We start from the raw sequence: 19,103 nt of genomic DNA, 5'->3' as shown, positions 1-19,103 counted from the left end.
TTTACACTAATCATATCATATTTTGGTATAAGCTTATTGAATTCTTTTGTTTGTGCCGTTTCAATGAAATGAAGATGAATTTCTACATATTCACTGGCAACTAACAAAGATTGTTCAGTTATGTTGTAATCTGAAAGACTTTTATCCTCTTCCAAAAGTGTGTTTTTACTCTGCTCCTCAATGATAAGATAATTGAATACGGATTCCTCGTCCTCTTCCCGATCTATAAAAAATCCTGAATACTTGGATACGTAACCAAGCTTTCCTTGAATTTTGTTTTTAACATCTGCTACTCTGTCTGAATCTTTCATCAATATTTTAAATTTCTGATTACATATACTCGATTCGTTTGGAACAAAGCTGACTGTCAAACGCTCCTCGTATATCAATGATAGTATTACGGTACTTTTATCAGAATTTTCAAAAAGTCTACTTAGCTCGTCAGTGGTTTTTATTTTAGTGCTGTGGAATAAGAAAGTTATATCTCTTGAAAGAATTTCGGCTCTTTCACTAATACCATTCTTGAGCTCCATCATCGTTTGGAAACGCCGTGTTTTGTCCTGAGCCTCCTCATCTTTGCACAAAAGTTTAATTTTTAATTCCATACTGGCGAAGTCGAAATCAATCAAGTAAAAACATTCTTCTTTCCTTTCTTGAAATTGTCTCTCTTGATTCACTTGAATTTGATTCGTTTGAATCTGATTGGCTTGAATATCGATGTTTGTTAGTATATCAAGTTTGTTGCCGCGGTATACCTTCTTGTATTCAGGCGAATGGTTATGGAGGAGTGCTAGATGCAATCGAACAACTCGAATTCGTTTCTTTCCTTCTCTACCTCGATCTCTTATCTTTCTGTCTTCAAAGTATGCTAAATCTACAACCAATTCATTGTCCTGTATCGTATGCATAGGTTCCTTTCGTTTCCGAAAAAGCATTTGCATGGATGCCGGTATAGAAGTTTTCTGGAAAATTTTATCCTTCAAATCACAAATAACCGGAGTATCCGAAATTGTCAAATTAAAGCAGCATATCCTTTTGGGATACACTTTATATTCTGTGCGATATGCAACAACCTCGATTCAGACTTCGTCATTAGCGGGGCATTGTCCGTCATAACGTTCTTCTTGACAGTCATCACAGCGTATCGGCCGACTGACGCTATATCGGTAATATTGATCATCCAACAATTCCTCATAACAACTCGCACAACGTTCACCTCTACTCGACCATTCATCCTTGTACTTTTCAAAACATTCCCCACAATCTTCAATCTGTTTGCCATCATCACATTCACAGTGTTAACTTACCGAGTAATCCAAAAATAAGGATTCATCCATTTCAGTGACAAATAAGTAAAACTATCCACGGGTCTCCTTTTGAGAAAAAAGATGTTTTTCTACCGTTTAGCCTTCTTCAGCACGATATCTTTTACTGTATGGGTTTTCCCTGAAGAGATCCGATGAAAAATTCATTGTATCATCTTATCGTACTGTTTATTTGAGTTACTATAGCAACGGCTATATGTTGAGAAATATTTTTCTGAATAGCATAACCAAAGTTCTATCAGCTTGAACTTATCAAATGCAATTGACTACTGTTTAATATTCAAGCTATTGATTACAACCAAAAGCCTTGACTAGAATCAAATAATACCCTTCTTATCTATAAGAACAAGCAACAACAAAAATTCCCTGTTCTTACAAGATAAACAGTATGTCTAGTAAAAAAGGATCAGTGTCAAGGCCAGTCGCACAGCAACCTTGACAACGGCTATTCAAAAAATATTTTCCATCAGCTAGAATATACCAATATAACTTAATTCAATTAATATTCATGAGTATTTACCATTATATCAATATGGTATATTATGAAGGTTATCATGTATATTGAGCCAATCGAGAAATCCTTACTTTTCATATATAAAAATACATATTTATCAAAGGTTAAGTTTTTCATCTTTCGTCTTGAACAGCGGAATAACCATACATTTGAAGGCTAAGCAAAAGTCAAGTTGGCAATTGAGGACAATCTATACTCATTCGTCGTAGACTAAAGTCTCCTACGTTTTGTTGATGGTGGACCGTTATTACTATGTCGTACTTATTTTCGTGGTGGTCTTTGGAAAATCTGTTCAGTTTACATTGTGAATGCGATGATGGCAAACAGATTGAAGATTGTGGCAAATGTTTTGACAAGTACAAGGATGAGTTGTCGAGTAGAGGAGAACGTTGTAGGAGTTGCTATGAGGAATTGACGGCGGGTGGGCTAAATGTTCGATATGACGTCCTTTGGGCGATGTGTTGTGACGACGAAAACGAAAAATTGGAGGAAGCATACGACGCACATGAAACTTATGACGTACATTGCACTGAGGACGATCAAGTCCGAATCGAGGTTGTCGCATATCGCACAGAATATAAAGTGTATCCCAAAAAGATATGCTGCTTTAATCTGACAATTTCAGATACTCCGGTTGTTTGTGATTTGAAGGAGAAAATTTTCCAGAAAACCTCTATACCGGTATCCATGCAAATGCTTTTTCGGAAACGAAAAGAACCTAGGCATACGATACATGACAATGAATTGGTTGTAGATTTAGCACACTTTGAAGACAGAAAGATAAGAGATCGAGGAAGAGAGAGAAAGAAACGAATTCGAGTTGTTCGATTGCATCTAGCACTCCTTCATAACGATTCGCCTGCTTGGAAAAAAGTGTACCGCTACTACAAATTCGAATTATTGACAAACATCGATATTCAAGCCAATCAGATTCAAACGAATCAAATTCAAGTGAATCAAGAGAGACAATTTCAAGAGAGGAAAGAACAATGTTTTCACTTGATCGATTTCGACTTTCCCAGTATGGAATTGAAAATTAAACTTTTGACCAAAGATGAGGAGGTCAAAAACAAAACACGGCAATTCCAAACGATGATGGAGCTTAAGAATGGTATTAGTGAAATATGCAAAATTCCAGTACAAGATATAATTTTCTTATTCCAAAGTTCTGAAATAAAAACAACTGAAGATCTGAGAGAACTTTTAGAAAACTATGATAATAATGTCGTGATAATGACGCTGTTTTTCGAGGAAAAGTTTGAAGTCAGCATTTTTCCAAACAAATCGAGTACCTTTCCTGGTCCTGTTAAACTTAGAATTTCAGTGAAAAATTCAGATAAAGTAGCAGACTTGAAAGATAAAATTCAAGAAAAGCTTAACGATGTTTCAAAGTATGAAGGAATCTTTTTGAAGCAAGGAAAGAAAGCTTTGCGGTTGGAAGACGATAAAAGTCTTTCAGATTACAATATCACTGAGCAGTCACTGTTAGCCGCCAGTCAATACGTAGAAACCCATCTTCATTTCACTGACAGAGGGAAAACAATACGATACAATGAATGTATACCAAGAAAAAGCAAGGAGAGTATGAGCGACTTTATAAGTAAAATGCAAGAGAAATATAAACGTTTGATTACAGAGATTCAAGACGAGAATGGGACTCGAGTAATAAATTTAAATCAACCATTGAGACATTTTTTTAAACTGCACATAAAGCTATGCGACTTAAAACTGCGCCTGAAATTCTTGACTAAAGTAGAAGAACTCAAAGCACAAGAATATAAATGCGTACATCATATAAAGGGCTTTATCTGTAAAAAATATATAAGACACCACAAAGATCAAATCATTTTGCTTGATGGTCGAAAACTCAATGATCACGAGATTCTGCAAAACCTTATCTTAGAGAGAAATCATGATATCAGTGAAAACACTTTGTCGTTGAATGTGATTATCCAAGAAAAGTCGTTCGAATTGTATGTTCGACTCATATGGGAACAGAAAATCTTGAAGCTCGATGTTAAAAGTTCAGACACAATATCCGACATCAAACTTCTAATTCAGGATAGAACGGGCGTTCCTTTGAAAAATCTCCGCCTTTTCCATCATCGTAAAGGAGTATTAAAAGACGAAAAATGTTTGTTAGATTACGACATTGGTGAAGGATATTACTTCATTTACGAATTGAGAGTGTTCCGTTTTCCTTCAATACATCTTTATTTTAAAGACACTGGTGAAACCCAAGAATACCCTAACATACAAAATCGATCTAATGAAAACCCTTTCCATCTGGTTGATTGTTGGATCAGAAATGAGTTAAAAAATCAATTTGAAATAGAGCAAATTACTGACGAGGCTGGTAATATTTTGGGTAAAAAGGAATGTTGTCGTTATACTTCATATACAGGAAACTACCAGGAACTCCGCTTTGAACTAGCTAAAAAAAAGCTGTAGTAAAGCTGGCCACGTTGTCACTATCTAAAACTGCATGTAAATATTTAGTTAAAGCAGACTCACCTACCATCAATATGAATGTATACTGAAATTTTGTGTTATTTAGAATAAATTCCTTCTGTTCCTAACCTATACAGTGTAGTTTGATTTCATACCTTATTTTGCTGAAGCCATCCTGAAAGTGTATTTTGGAAAACCTACCCTTAAGGGCCGTACAGTAGGTCATGTGAGTGCCCCCCCCCCCATGTAAATATAGATATACTAGGTGGTCCAGAAATAACATTTCGAAGTTTTTAAGACCTAAATATATGTAAATTTTAAATTTGACTAAAATCATGTATTTGGCTGATTGACTCATTTGATTTGACTGAAATTTGTTTCTTAAGGCTGACATATCAGATCATATGAAAGAGACTAGTAACAGAACTCTTTTCCATGATTTTTGGTACTTTGCAAACCGTTCTGTAAAATACACGTTGACCACCTGCTGGAACTCAGGAGCTTCTGACTTAAAATCTTCAACAGTGATAGATATTGACCATCTAAGACAGTGAGCAAAATTTCAATTTACTCACGTTAGCGGTTGGTATTTTAAAGACCAGTCCGTGTTTTACCCGAAATGCTCACTTTCAGCTTAACTGCTCGTCTAATTTTGCTGAAATTTGGCTGCAAGCTTGCTTTATCAATACCTAGCACTTGTAAAAAATTTCAAGTCGATAGCATTTTCCAATCACCAGATAGAGTGTCTTAGGGCTAATTTAGGCAAAAAGGGGAATTATGGGCTAGTCTGTAAAATAGACGATACCGACAGGTGCGAAAAAATTGATCCTGTGCCTCGAAAATACAAGTCACGTGGAGTTGCCTCTCAAAATTTAGGCAAAAATAGTTAAAGTGAAAAAAGAGGGGGGCCTATTTACGGTATTTTCAAAGATTGACGACGTCATCAGGTAGTGATGACGTCATTAACAATGCCAAAAGTTTTCACCAATGATGCCAACTCATATTTTGCGCACACTTGCAAAATTTCAAGTCAATTGGATAAAAAACAGGGTTAAAGCAGGGGCCTGTTTCAAAAGCCTCCATTCTGGGTAAAATCAGCATAAGATGTATCTTTTTCAAATATATTAGATTCTCTAAATAGTATTTTTCGTAAGCTCAAAACAGTGTTGCGCCTCTTTGGTCACTATAGACTATACTAAAAATCAGGGCGCATACCCATAGATTTATAAAATCCCGAAGGGCTAGATAGAGTGCTTTTGCTGAAAAGTGTGCCGAGGTTAGCTAGGAAATCCTACCTAAGTCACGTGACATTACAATAGAATTTCAGCGCTTGACCAATCAGAAGCTTCGCCGGTTTTCGAAAACAATAGCAACAATATTTTTTCCCATATTCAAATTTTTTTACCTTCGCAACATCTAGACTAAAGAAACATTAATCTTTTCCAATTTCAATCTTAAAGCAGTTAAATTAGAATTGAATTGTCAACACGATGGTCAAACACAAGCAAATATGTCGAAAGAAGAATCATCTCCAATGCTGTTTATCTTCTTAGCCTCTCTCTGGTGGAGCAGTGTACTCTGTCTCGTTCAAGAAACAAAGAAAGGTCTGTGATTATTTGGGACCTCGAACTCCCCTTGTTAGGGAGGTCAAATATTTTGTGACGTGCATATTCTGTAACACCTGGAATTCTAATCACTTTTAGATTCGAACCTATCCCTAGAATTTTACAAGATTTCAAAAAATTGTATATACCTTGGAACTCCTGTTATTTTTGACGGCTTAAAGTCTGCTGCGTCTATTCACAATCCCCCAGGGACATACCTCCTCAACCTGGGGAGAAGTAGCACTAGGGTTGCGAGCTGACGGGGCGGGGGTGCCAATTTTGACGAAATTTTGATCTTTCTGGGGGTAAAAAGTTGAAATTTTCCTATTTCTCCGACCCTTAGTGGGACTGAAATTTGATTTTCTGATTTTTCCGACCTTTAGCGGGACTTTGCAAATCCAAAAAAGGTACCCTTAAGGGCGGCACATACCATACCCTTCATTTGCCAAAGTCACCCCCCCCCCCCCGGGCTCATTAACAGGAAAACCAACCTAAAGATTATCAAAGGTCATCCAATTTTTTTCCATCGACTTTTTCATTGGTCAAGAGAGTCGGTCGAACTTAGTCCATGGCCAGATAGAACACTTCTGTCGAAATCTAGAACAAGAAAAACATCCGAAATGCCGAAGGAGAGCTGTAAATCACCACCCTCCTAATAAGTTCTTCACTTTACGAAACCCCAGATCCCAATTACAAAGAGATTCTAATAGATTTTATCGGAGTTTTTGATTTTTCTAAAAAAGCGATGCATTGTGGGATTGTTTCGAGTGTATTACAATAAAAATATCTCTTAGGAATTCCTCGAGGAATCAAAAACTCCGATAAGGCTGGATAAGGTCTATTGCAGGAGAATATTTCTTAAATTTTCATCTTGACGGGAAAATGAGAAAAATGGAAATCGTCAAATTAACGAGAGCCCACTGTACTCTAGGCTCAAAAAAAAGCAAATTTCTTTTTTTTACAATTTCAGAATTTCAAACCATCATTCGCTTACAAGAAGACTACTTGTTACCAAGCAACCCATGTCGATCATGGAATGTCTATTTCAACGCAACAAGATTGACCGGTTCATCATACGAATTGCTTTCTTTTGAAAATGGTCTGCTACAGAAACGCTTGAACTCATGTTACTTTGAAAACAAAACTATGGGACTAGGAACGAACGAAGGAGCTTGCATCTGTCCGTTTTGTAATAACGCATTTAAGAAAAAATATAATTTCCAGTTGGTTTCGTTTAATGGCTCCAAGGAGATTTCAAAATCACAGAAAGTGCAAGTGTTCAAAAGTAAGTTACCGGCACTGTTAAAATTCTAGACATCTGCATATAATTATGCAACTATAAACACTGAGCGGCGCGGTCAGCTCTGTGATGAGACTGGTTCATGGGAGCGCTTTTCTGAAAAATATAAGATATCCTTGCACTGAAGTGATAAAGTAATTCAGTAGAACTACTTGAAATGCTGAAAATACTTACACTTACTGCACACATGACGCCAAGGAAAATTTCTCTCATACATAGAGAGATAAAGATACCGTGCGCCGAGAACAAATCTTCCTTGTAAATTTTACCAGTTCTCTAAGAAGCCGATCGCGCCGCTAAGGCTTTCTAAGTTGTAAAGAAAACAATCTACATTAGCTGAAAAACTGAACAAAATTATCTGATTAAGATTAGGGCGATATTTATTCGTAATAAAATCTCTTTCTAATAAGGGAAATATAAAAACCGTCAACTGTCAAAATGGGGAGGATTTTATACGATTCTCCAGCTGAGGGGACTCATGTTTGAGCTCAAATTACAAAAAGATTCGAATAATAGAGGTTCGGATTAGAGAGAGTTGACTTTCTCATCTATTATTTAAGAAAGTTAGCTGTACACTGAGAAGAATAAGGGCAACGGAACATTTAGTGAGATGGGGGTTTGAACTGGGAGCCCCCTTTTTTGTGGCACAGACACTTTAAACCACTTGGCCATCGCTTATTTCTACCTTATTATACGAATATTACTATGCCAGACAAGTATTCAACGGTCTTAGAAACTAACGCAAGAAGATAACACGAATTTTATTGCTTTTTCAAGGACAATACGGCTGGTTTTAATTAAGGGGGTTTTTATTAACACGAAATTTTTCAATTCGTGTTAATAAAATGACTAGTAATATTAGTGTATGTTACAATTTCTGCTTGCCTTTCAGATCGTTACATGTACAATAAGCAAAATAAGGACAAACCACGACACATCACCATTACGTCATTCGGACACACAAACAAACTCTTTTTCAAATGGATTGAGCTCGTTCCTCCTTCAAAATGTCCAGATGATTACAGAGGATTTGAATATAATGCACATCATATGTATAAGTGTGAGGGCGATACCAAATTGCACATCTTTGAACAAAAGGTAAGTGGTTAGAGTTACAACACTTTCGATCGGAATATATCTAAAGACGCAGGCTAAACTTTGACAACGCGGTCGGGTCTTTAGAGACTGGTAATGAATTTAAAATGCAAATTTGTTCTCGGCGCACGGCATTTTTAGACCACCTCTAAAACAAACCTAGCCTATCTCTATCCCAACACGCGATTTTTTTATCACTCTGTTGAACGGTGTCGAGGAAAAAGCCGTAGTCGTCTGGTACAGACAAAAACAAACCAAGCAAATTCCCGCTAAAACTGTTTGTCTCTACTTTTCCCATTATCAGAATTATGAAAGGCAAAAAGTAGTTGAGCTCCAGCTTTTGGACTATGTGAGAGGTGTTTCCGTGAGTCTCTGCGATGGAGTGGAACACCATTTTCACTGTGTAACAAAGACTCTTTAGGATCTCCAGAATTAAAAGCCTTTTTCACCTATTGAAAACGTTCGTTATTGATTTTCAGTCTTCGTTGATTTTTTGCTCCATCCTTCTTTCATCGTTGGCTAAAAAAATTCTCAGCGAGCCACTACGCACAGGCATACAATTTTAAAAGTTCAACTACCATGATTATTAAGATGTGTATTTATTTTTTAGAGTATAACTAGATCAAAGTACCTCACAAGCATACCAGAGTATCACGTAAGTGAACCTCGGTGAACTTAAAGTTTACAAACTCCACGAATAACAAATGTATGTGTGTCCCGAAAAAAGTGTGCAAAGTTTTATAATCCTCTCGTATACTTAATATTTGGTTCTTTGAAGTAATGATTTGATACTTAATATTTGGTTCTTTGAAGTACTGATTCGATTCTTAAATTCCTTAACATGCGACCATTTCCAGCCTTAACATTGTTCTTAAATTGTTCTTATTTTTCAGGGGTTTTGAGTATTATTGCTCTTATAGAATCCTCCTCGTAAAAAAGAGTATAGCGTACTTGAGTTGTGCAGCCTCTTTTTTGCAACTTTTACTCTTCACAATTTCTTTAACTTTTTCCAGCGATGGGTTGTTTCAACTGCAGAAGTCACCAGAACAAATCATCCAATTAAATCATGCAATACAAGCTTTTGGGATGATGATAAGAAAATTGAAGTTAAAGACCGTAAGAACATCTTTGTGGGTCAAGAGATGCTGGGGTGTGTAAATAGGATCTCCAAACCCTCACCCTTAGAGAAGCAAAAATTTTAGTTTTCGTATCCTTAATAATAGACACAAAAAGCAGAGACTCTTAGAGAGACTATTTTGACTTTTTATAGAGAGACTTGGATGGCTTACTTTCCTTAGATGTCTACTTTTATATTGTCACCGCAAAAATTGTGATCAAATTTTTAAGTTTGTGACTTTGCATAGGGCGCGTCAAAAAAAAAGAAGTTCCAAAATGGGTGTTTATGCAAAGAATGATCATCAGCACGATGAGTTATTTTTTCTCATTTGGCGCGCCTTCAAAGAGAGCAATTAATCGTTAATTGCATCCTGTAGAGAGCAATTAATCGTTAATCACACTCTTCAATGCCGCACCAATGTTTACAAAATTGATTAAATTAATAAAAATTAATAGCAAAAAAATCACTCTTGCAATTATATTCGAATTGCACTCGTTATCATGTGATTACATGTACTAATTTTTTTATAACCACGAACAATTTAGAAGCGCTCTAAATTATGTTTTGGAAGGGTAGAGTTTTAACTGTGAGTTTTAACGCTAGACTTAAGACTTGGCACCTTAGGATCTGAGGATCCAAAAGTTTAAAAATGGTCCGGTAGGGCTTGAAATATAGCCTAGAAACCAATAAATCCCTCCCAGATCGAAATATTCGATGAAACCAAGTTGAAGGGCCGAAATTGACATTCTCGCTCGAACTTCAATTTTCGAAAAATGGTAAAATATTATTATGGCACTGATTGTAGACATAATACATCTTTCTTTTTTAGTATCGACATATCTACCCAATATCAAATGCTCAATTAACAGGACGTTTGTTACTGTCCTTTGGCATATAGTAAGTTTTGAAAATGTTTCATTGGTTCGTTACTGATAACGTCGCAACGTCAAAAATCTGAACATTTCAAGGAAGCTTAAGATTATGGCAGGAAAGTAGTTCTAAGGGCTAAATTTATTACACCTGGCGCAATACGTGGGTTCAAGGTTTTATTTCTGACAAAAGTGTTTCTGTTTCATATCAGACACATATTTCATATCAGGCCGGTGTCTCCCTATTGATATATTGTGCTGGATAAACAAAAAAATGTTTTTCTTTTCCTCTTTCTGGCCAATCTCGTTCCACATCCGTGTCAATTCAATGTGAAAAAGCTTGCGAATTAGAATCGACGAATAAGATCTCTCTTTAATATTAAAAACAAAACCTTTCAACTCTGGAGCGACGGATTTCTGAATGTAGATTTAGAGCTGTATGGTGTGAAAGTCAATTGAGATGTTTTTTTTTTGCATTAGATAGGTTAGTTTAGCACATTATAGCGAGCAAGTAGGATATAGATTAAGGAGGGTTAAGGAACCTATTATAGTTAAAAGTAAAGCCGGTTATCGTTTTTTCATAGGAAGATGCTCCTCAAGCAAACACAATCGAAGAGAAGGTTCAACGCTATTCACTGTTCAACGTGAAAATATTCGCACAAGACAAATTAAACCACTCGAGGAATGTTTTCGATGGTTATCTATCAACAAGACAGCGTCGTTATGAACATCATATGAAGAGGAATGGAACCAAATCTTACATTTTATACTTCCACATGTGCGTGAAGAGAGCCACGTGTACGCATGCGTCAAAATCTTGTGTTATGAAGGTGCCGAAAGATACAAAACCTAAATTAAAGGGAAATGATAGCGCTGTCCTTGAATGTAAGGATTATTTTTTACCATAACAGTCGGTGGTTGCAACTCGAAGGCTCCTTTTTCGATAGCTGACTATCCAAAGGTAGGGGATGGGCGAATCTCTTTCACAATGAATTACCCCACTTACCTTTGATTAAATCCTCGAAGTTGCGTACTGTCACCAAATGTTGCACCTTTGCATACGGTCGCTTTATAATTATAATTTTTGAAGGTTGGACTTTTTCTTCAAAGAGTTGCCTCGTGCAAATGCTTATGAAAGAAGGTCGTGAAAAACTAAATATGGGGGACTGGTCAACTTTAAACTGGAACACTTTCACGGGAACTTTGTAGGTATTTAGAATATCTTGTCTGTAAAGAAATATGATATATGTGGAGCTGGAAGTCGTCTTAATTTCTCTTTCAGTGGATGCGAAAGAAACATTATTGATCGTTGGAGGTTTGATATCTCTCATAGCTGTTGTTGTGGGCATAGTGTTTTGGAGAAAAAGACAAATGTTAAATGAATCATGCTGCTCTTGTCGCAAGAGGTAAAGCTTCATTGTTGTTTTAACATTTTTGTTTATTAACTGGTTGAAGTAAAAGCCGGTCAATACAAGAAAATGCGCTATTTTGATTGGTTCTCTAGCGGTCAATATATACGGTAAAGACCACTTCAGTGCTTTGGTCAAACTGACGATGATTTTGAAAAAGGAAATTTGTTTCATAGAAAAGTTTCGTCAGTTTGAACATGATTTTAAAAACTGACGTTGCAATGACTTCTCATAAGAAAGTGACGTCAGAATAAATGACAAATAACACTTTTTTAATCAAAATGATATACAACATGAGTCAAATATATTAACAAACATACTTTTGTATAAATTGTAAAAAAAGAGAACAATGAAACACCTGAAAAGACCAAAATGATGAAAAACTGAAAAGAAACCCTCGAAAAAGTAGCCTATGTAATCGTCTAACACACAACACTCAAACATGCAAGGACGTCAAAATTTCCGTCAGTTTGGAGTCCTTCAGTGCCGCTTGTTCTGGGGTAAACGAACGACTCGATCGTTCACCTCTCAGGCAAGCAACCACTGATCGGATCAAAACGAAGGAAATTTTGCGTCGTATGCCATTCACAACCTCACTTTTCGAGCATTTTTGTTTTGCCGAGATTTTATCAGCTAACCTGCTCATAAAAATTGAGCATTCTCGGGCTCAGAATAAATCAAAGAAAATATTGGGACAATTAGTGTACTTTGTTTCAGGGAACCAACGGATAGCAATCAACCCACAATACAGCAAGGACGACCCTGTGATGGACGCCCTCTTCCAGAACCACCTACTGATACACAAAATAACAACACAGTCAATCAAAAAGTCATTCTCAAAAAAGGCGAACTACCTCAAGGCTATAAAGACCCAAGCCAACAACATTATAATGAATTAGAGACAGTAATAGATGGTTTAGCTTCCGGTAGTACACCAGATATTGACAATATTCACGATTCAAACGAAACCACATTTTCGCCAGGAGATTATCAAGATAACTTAAGATTAGCAATTAGCAATATTAAAAATTCATGTGATCAACTTGCTGACAACGAACTTGAAACTTCAGTAGTAGAAGAAAAGGGAACTATAGCAACTGGTTACACACAGAATGCAGAAGCATCCAATACGTCAAAATCTTCTGAGAATCAACCAAGGCTGACAGAACCACCCTGTTGCACCAGAACTACAAATACTGGGGACTACCAAGAATTGATGAAACCATTTTCTCAATCAAACACTGGAGAAATATACAACAAATTAGTATTAGAGCAACAAGGTGAATCTAACAAAGAAAATAGCCAACATGGCCCATTACCAAGTATGTTCAGTAATAAACCTGTTCCTCAATGTAGGTCAAATGACTCTGTACAGCCACTTGATGACAAACTTTCTCCACAAGGAATATGGACTGGGGAGAACCAATCAAAACCTTCAAAGAAGAAAACAAAACAACAGACTCATCATTTTGATACTTCTTTAGTGGACTCGTGTGGTAAGTGGTTCCAATTTTCTCCAATGAATATGGAAATCTTCTATATGGGGCCGAATTTTTTTTACATAAGATATAGCGGTTTGAAGTACTAAGGGCAGAAACTTTCGCTTTTTCGCGATTTTGATCGTTTTTCGCGAAAATTTCTGCCAGGTAAGAAATCAAACCTGAAAAACGCGAAAAATAAACTTTCCTACTCAGTTTTGCACTGTCTGCTAAATTTTTGCGTGTTTTATGAGTTTATGTTCCCAAAAAAGGTAAATTGTATTAATATATTTTAAGCATCATCATTTCTCTTCATTTTTAGTTTAATGGACTTTACGGAATGCTGTTTAAGTCCACAACTGTGGAGAAGTTCTATTGCAAGGGTAAATGGATCATGTTTCCATGGAGATGAGCGGCCAAGTTTTTGATCGTAAATGACAAGAACAATATAGTTATAAATGACACGAGCAGGTCTCATGTTAAAACACATAAATTGAAAATAAAATATATACCTTATCGTAATGTTTATAAAATTAGAGTATAAAACTGTGTATAGTAAGTAGGATAAATTTTGAGAATATCTTAAGAACAATATACTTTTTAGTGGAAAAAATCTTAAGAACAATATACTTTTTAGTGGAAAAAAAAACAAGAACATTACTTTGTAGAGTTTCCCTCACCGTCGTTTGGGGCAAGATTCCAGGACCGAGATTTTCACTGGCTTTTCCGGGATTTTTCCGCTGTCTTTTCCAGAATAGCCAGTTGAAAATTGGAAAGGTTTTTTTTCTAGAGGTCCGGAAAATAGCTGTGTTGAGTTTAGAATTTGGTTATCGTACTTACGGCTTTTCTCTACACTTTTTTTTCTAAGAACAAGTAAAAATTTGGCTGTTCTTATTTTTTTTGGCACTTTTAGCCTCAAATTGTTCTTATCTTGTTCTTATTTATAGGGTGCAATTGAGGTATTTTAGGCCTTATACCCCATTTTTACTAAATTGCTTGAAATTGAGGAATTTCAGGCTCAGCATTGTTCTTGAATTATTCTACTTTCGGCGATTTTGAGCCTCAATGTTTTTATAAAATTGTTTTTATTTAAAAAAAGTGTATAACGTCTTTACTATCCAAGAGTCCGCTCGACAATCTGATGACGTAATTGACTTAAATCAACCAATCAATGATCAGAAAAAGGGATTTGATTCTTGAGCGGAATTTTGGATAATTAACCGTACTTTGATCGTTGAGCGGACTTTTCGATTGTTAACCGTAATTACGGCAACTATCCAAAGCTGCTGTTTTTTCAAATACTGTATCCGGTATTCTGGTCCATTTCTTCTAGAGAGTGGCAGTGGAATTTTAGTCCAGGAAAACGACAATAATGTTGTATCTAAGAAAAAACAATAAAATTGCTTACCAGCGTTTTCATTCCCAAAACAACAGCATAATTCCACATATACCATTTATATTACAATGTAATGACAAGTAGTACCACGTAAATGAGTCACCAACAATTACCGGTTTGTTTTAACTTTGCTTATTTATACTTTTTTATCTGTAACGACACAAAAATAAAGCAATGATTTTGAATATGCAGTTCTTAAATTTATGCGTATTCTATCGATAATAAAAGATCCCCGGCAGTCAATGAATCATTTATAGCAGGGTTCACTTTCCCATTTCCCATTAGAACATTACACTGACAAGCAAGCAGAAAATAGGTTTTGCAATTTGTTGCTCTCTAATTCGACGTTCTATTATTCGATAAGCTCCCGTTTTCAATCAATTTGAAAGTCATCGTCAAATTTCCTTAAGAAACTCCTATAAACGATGCTCTAATACTCGATAAGCTCCATTATTAGATGAAAATCCTATTACCCTTGAAAATCGAATTAGAGAGCGTAAACTGTGATAACAGGGCGATTTAGACTTCTCACACTTTGCGTTCTACAAAATAGCCTTGCATAAATCCTTAATAAATTTCAGGAAGTTATAAGTAAAAGCTGGGTCTTATAGTCGGTTAAACAATTTGGTGGCTAGGAGAGCCTTAAGTGCAATTTATTGTAGGTTTGAAGGCCAAGGGGCATCAACTGGTTCCCCTAGGGTGTAATTATTGCCCTCGAAGTCATTTTTTTCTGGCACAATTTTTAATCCTATTCTTACAACCAAACATATCCCCATTTTTATGGTTTTTAAAGTGAAAAACAAGTAAAACCTATATTTTAAAAAGCACACCATATTAGTATTCAATATATTACAAATTCAAATTATTAATATAATAACATTTACTTTCGATTTTAAAAAAACCCATATGATTGATTTAACAGAACAATATATATAACAAAATAATTATTATCAATCACAGGTCAATAAATTAAAAAAACGTAGCCCCTAAGTTGTTTTCCTTAACAAGAAAGCTGTGTCACTGATTAAATTGATCATGTTCAGATTTCAGCTTAATATGTACTTCTTCTAACTGGTCCAAAATTCGATTAAGACCTTATTTCACCTATTAAGTGCCCCTAGATAGTATCATATGAGAGCAGCCTGTTTCGTTGGTCCTTCCGGTAGGTGATAGATTTGTGTCAGAAAGCGTCTCTACGGATTCGAACGTTTGCTTCTCTAATGGCAGAAATTATGTAAACAAAACATGGACGCCCTCACTCAGGTATTATTGTGGACGCCCTGGTAAATCCGTACCAAATAAATTTCCCTATGTTACAAGGGACACAATAAAAATTCAAAAAGTTAAAGATTCAATTTTTCTTTGACCAAGAAGAAAACTATACGTTGGTAAAGCAGGCTTAATGTATTCGGAGAAATTTCAGACCGTGAAATTGATATCATAATGATGGATTTGCTGCATATTTTCCACATTCTTTCATTTCCAACCCATGCCGTAATGGTAAACTAACGGATTTGTATCAAAATGAACCAGTCATTCGAACCTGCATATTGACAACATGTTTAGCCACCAGGGTGCCAGTGTTGTCAGAAATCTAAGTATTCCAATTCTCAACAGAAAGCAGACAAATTGATTCACGAAGCATCAATCAATATTGTTCTTTATTTTTCTTCTTTTTCTTTTTCTCAAAAGCAGATGCTGGTAGCGCTTCCAGTTTTTGTGGGCGGCGTTGCAGCGCCATCGGGTCCTGAACCGAAGTGGCTGAAGGTGACGTTAACGGTTGCAATTTCGTCATTGATGACGGTATGTTAGAATTATTGTTTAAATTCAAGTTCAAACTGCTTGACGGCGACCCTGACAAGAGTTTCTCAGCACGTTTCGGTTTAAAATATTGGTTTGCGTAGTGTTCGTTTTGTGTGCTCCGAATATGTTGTCCATATCGGTCAACATCATCTCTGGAAGTGTAATCTGAACTTTCTGGTGATTTGTTGCTGCGGTTCATTCCATTATCAAGTCCAGCACCTGGTTTAGGTAAGGAAATTTTCTCGACCTGGACATCAGGGACTTTCCATCGGCCCAAGTCATCATCATATTCAGATAACACTTTCATTCGGTCGATATTAGAATAGTTACAATCACGTCTTATTAACGGTTGAACTTTTTGTAAAATCAAACTCTGTAGCTCCATATCACGCTCCAGTCGACGTATAGTGTCCAAATAATCTGTTCGTTCAGCTTGAAATTCACTTTGCAAATCCTGTATTTCCATATTACTGTTATCCAAAGCTTTCTCAAGCTGAGCGACATCTTCACCTTTCAATTTGATCTCTTCTTGTAAATTATCGTACACTTTGACCATGATTTTCTCACCCTCCCATTTCTTGATGTCGCTCATCATCTGTTTCTCGCGTTCGCTAGCGTACTCTTTACGTTTCTTGTGTTTCTTCTTGAGTTCAGTGTTGCTTTTTTTCTCACCTCCAACCAATTGTTTCTGTAACAAAAAATGGGAAAATTATTCTGCATCGTAAGTTTTTCTAATGTCGACAACCTTCATCTAATGCCGACAACCCCCATCTAATCCCGACAACCCCCATCTAATCCCGACAACCCTTATTCGGATATAGGAATAAAAGAAAAGTCTGAATCACGGATTGGAGCTAAAATTGCTTTACTTTGCAAAGTAGGGTTGAAATGAGGGTTGTCGGTGCATTAGACCAATTTACGATAATTATAAAATTATAAACAAATCCTTTAATATAATACAATAATAAGGACCGGTTAGTGAGGGCTTTATTGAGAAATATCGTCCGAGGTCAAGTAACTACCGAGCTAACGAGGTTTTTTTAGTTGAGGCATTTCGGGTACAAAAGAATCTAGAGTACACCTCATATTGATGTTAATGATTTTTGGCATATCTAAACAAACTCAAGGGTTTATGATAAATTCAAAGTTCGTATAAATCTGCACACGTAAAATTACGTAAAATTCTGTGTCTATCGGTATACAATCTGAAGACATTTGAAGCAAAACTTCCAATAAAATTCTGAGGTCGAAACTTCGATTTCTGAAAAGGCTCAAAAGCGAACGTGTTAAGACCAAATGAATAAAATCTGATGTTTTTTTACCTGGAGTATATCAAGCTTTTGCATGGCTTCAGTTTGTAGTTTAGCAGCGAGATCTTCGACGTTGCCATTGGATACAGGAGCAACAGTTGTACCATTGTCATCTTCCACAGATGTAGAAGACAGTTTCTTCTTCTATAGAATGAGATTGAATAAAATGTTACAGTCAAAGCCCTATAATTATTTCTTGGTTTCTTTTGATACCCAAATTATTTAACCTTTTTAGTTGATTTCCTACGATTCTTCAGCTCCTGCAAATATTACGAAAACTACGTGTAAATAAGATGATATACTGATTATAGTCATGATATGCACCACTGCAATGACTTCACGAAATCATGCAACTTTTGGCGTATTGGTTGGAAAATTCTAAAAGTTCTCAGAAGACTCTCCAGTGGTGCATATCATGAATACATCCGTTTGTTCGGCGGAGAAGGAGTTTTAAAAGTAAAGATAAGTTTATTAAACGTTTACTGAATATTCATTTCTGATCTATATGGTGAAGATAAAATCCAACCTCGAGGAAAAGGGACAGAGTCAATTGTATTTTATCAAAAAGTTTATTACCGCTTAAAGTATACCAATTAAACATACGGTTAAGGCTTTCAAGGGTTAATTACTTGGTGCCATTTTGTCCTTTGGTTATGAAGAAGGTGATTTTTAATATCATTACAAAGTTAAGTTTACTTTAATCCTTATAAAGATTAAGTGTTTAAAGGGTTAATTACTTTATGTCTTCTTTTATGTTGCGGTTGTGAGGAAGGTGTTTTACTGTTGCTTCGTTCTCCATCTTCATCATCTTCATCTTCTTCTAGTTCTTCCGCTATTTCTTCTGCTATTTCTTCTTCTTCTCGGTCGTTGAACTCCATACCATCACCTCTGGTGCGATCAAGTGGTAACATTTCCGGTGAAATCTGCAGAAATTGTGCAGCAGGTTATATTTTGTGTTTTTTAAAGTTTAAAGAATTATAATTAAGATGGTATGCACTACTAGCTATTATAAAGAGCTTTGGTCATCATAAGTTTAGTTTATTACGTAGCTTCCGCCATTATGGAAACAAATGTTCGAATCTGGAGAGGAGATCCTTGGGCAAATCGAAAGTTTGTATCCATTTTGGTGAAAATTACTTATTAATAGAACATGAAACAGCTCTTTATGTTTAAAGAATTATATCTCTGATGACATGTAATACTGGATGCTTATTCCCTCCTGATCTTCGCCGTTGTACAATTGATCGCTTTGCATTTTGAATGCTTTTAGTTGTTTTTAGTTAATGTTAGTTTCTTTAGAAATAACAATATTTATTGTTTAAAATATTCAACTCATGTCAGGGCAAAGAAAAAAGGGAAGGACAAGAAAGAAACCTCTCCGTTGAGATCACCATGGTTAGATTCTCCAGCAACGTTGACACTTGTTCCACTC

General features: G+C 35.9%; 3 protein-coding genes across 4 annotated transcripts; 2 read left to right on the top strand and 1 right to left on the bottom strand.

The window, feature by feature from the left end:
• Positions 1–1,951: 1,951 nt before the first annotated feature.
• On the top strand, positions 1,952–4,358 carry LOC136807968 (uncharacterized). Its single transcript, XM_067064596.1, has one exon. It carries the CDS (start codon positions 2,092–2,094, stop codon positions 4,288–4,290), a length of 2,199 nt encoding a protein of 732 aa, XP_066920697.1. The 5' UTR covers positions 1,952–2,091; the 3' UTR covers positions 4,291–4,358.
• Positions 4,359–5,753: 1,395 nt separating this feature from the next.
• Positions 5,754–13,791, top strand: LOC136807967 (uncharacterized). Of its 2 annotated transcripts, none has more exons than XM_067064595.1 (10): positions 5,754–5,894; positions 6,865–7,179; positions 8,087–8,292; positions 8,900–8,944; positions 9,303–9,405; positions 10,236–10,303; positions 10,860–11,073; positions 11,558–11,681; positions 12,402–13,180; positions 13,485–13,791. In XM_067064595.1, the coding sequence occupies exons 1-10, from the start codon at positions 5,801–5,803 to the stop codon at positions 13,487–13,489; spliced, it is 1,953 nt and encodes a 650-aa protein (XP_066920696.1). In that variant the 5' UTR covers positions 5,754–5,800; the 3' UTR covers positions 13,490–13,791. The 2 variants fall into 2 exon arrangements, with proteins under 2 accessions (XP_066920696.1, XP_066920695.1); XM_067064594.1 differs by having other exon boundaries at positions 10,860–11,160; positions 13,485–13,789.
• A 1,578-nt stretch (positions 13,792–15,369) lies between these two features.
• Positions 15,370–19,103, bottom strand: LOC136807966 (kinesin-like protein KIF17; the record flags this gene model as incomplete). Its single annotated transcript, XM_067064593.1, is given in 3 exon segments — positions 15,370–17,049; positions 17,684–17,815; positions 19,046–19,103. Coding segments are annotated over 3 exon segments (1,033 nt in total), but the record flags the coding sequence as incomplete, so codon positions are not given.

Source organism: Clytia hemisphaerica, unplaced genomic scaffold (genome assembly GCF_902728285.1).
Source record: "Clytia hemisphaerica strain Z4C2 unplaced genomic scaffold, Clytia hemisphaerica genome assembly, whole genome shotgun sequence".
Classification (NCBI taxonomy): domain Eukaryota; kingdom Metazoa; phylum Cnidaria; class Hydrozoa; order Leptothecata; family Clytiidae; genus Clytia; species Clytia hemisphaerica.
Note: the sequence above shows the minus strand (reverse complement) of the source record. Positions and strands in the feature narration are given on the sequence as shown.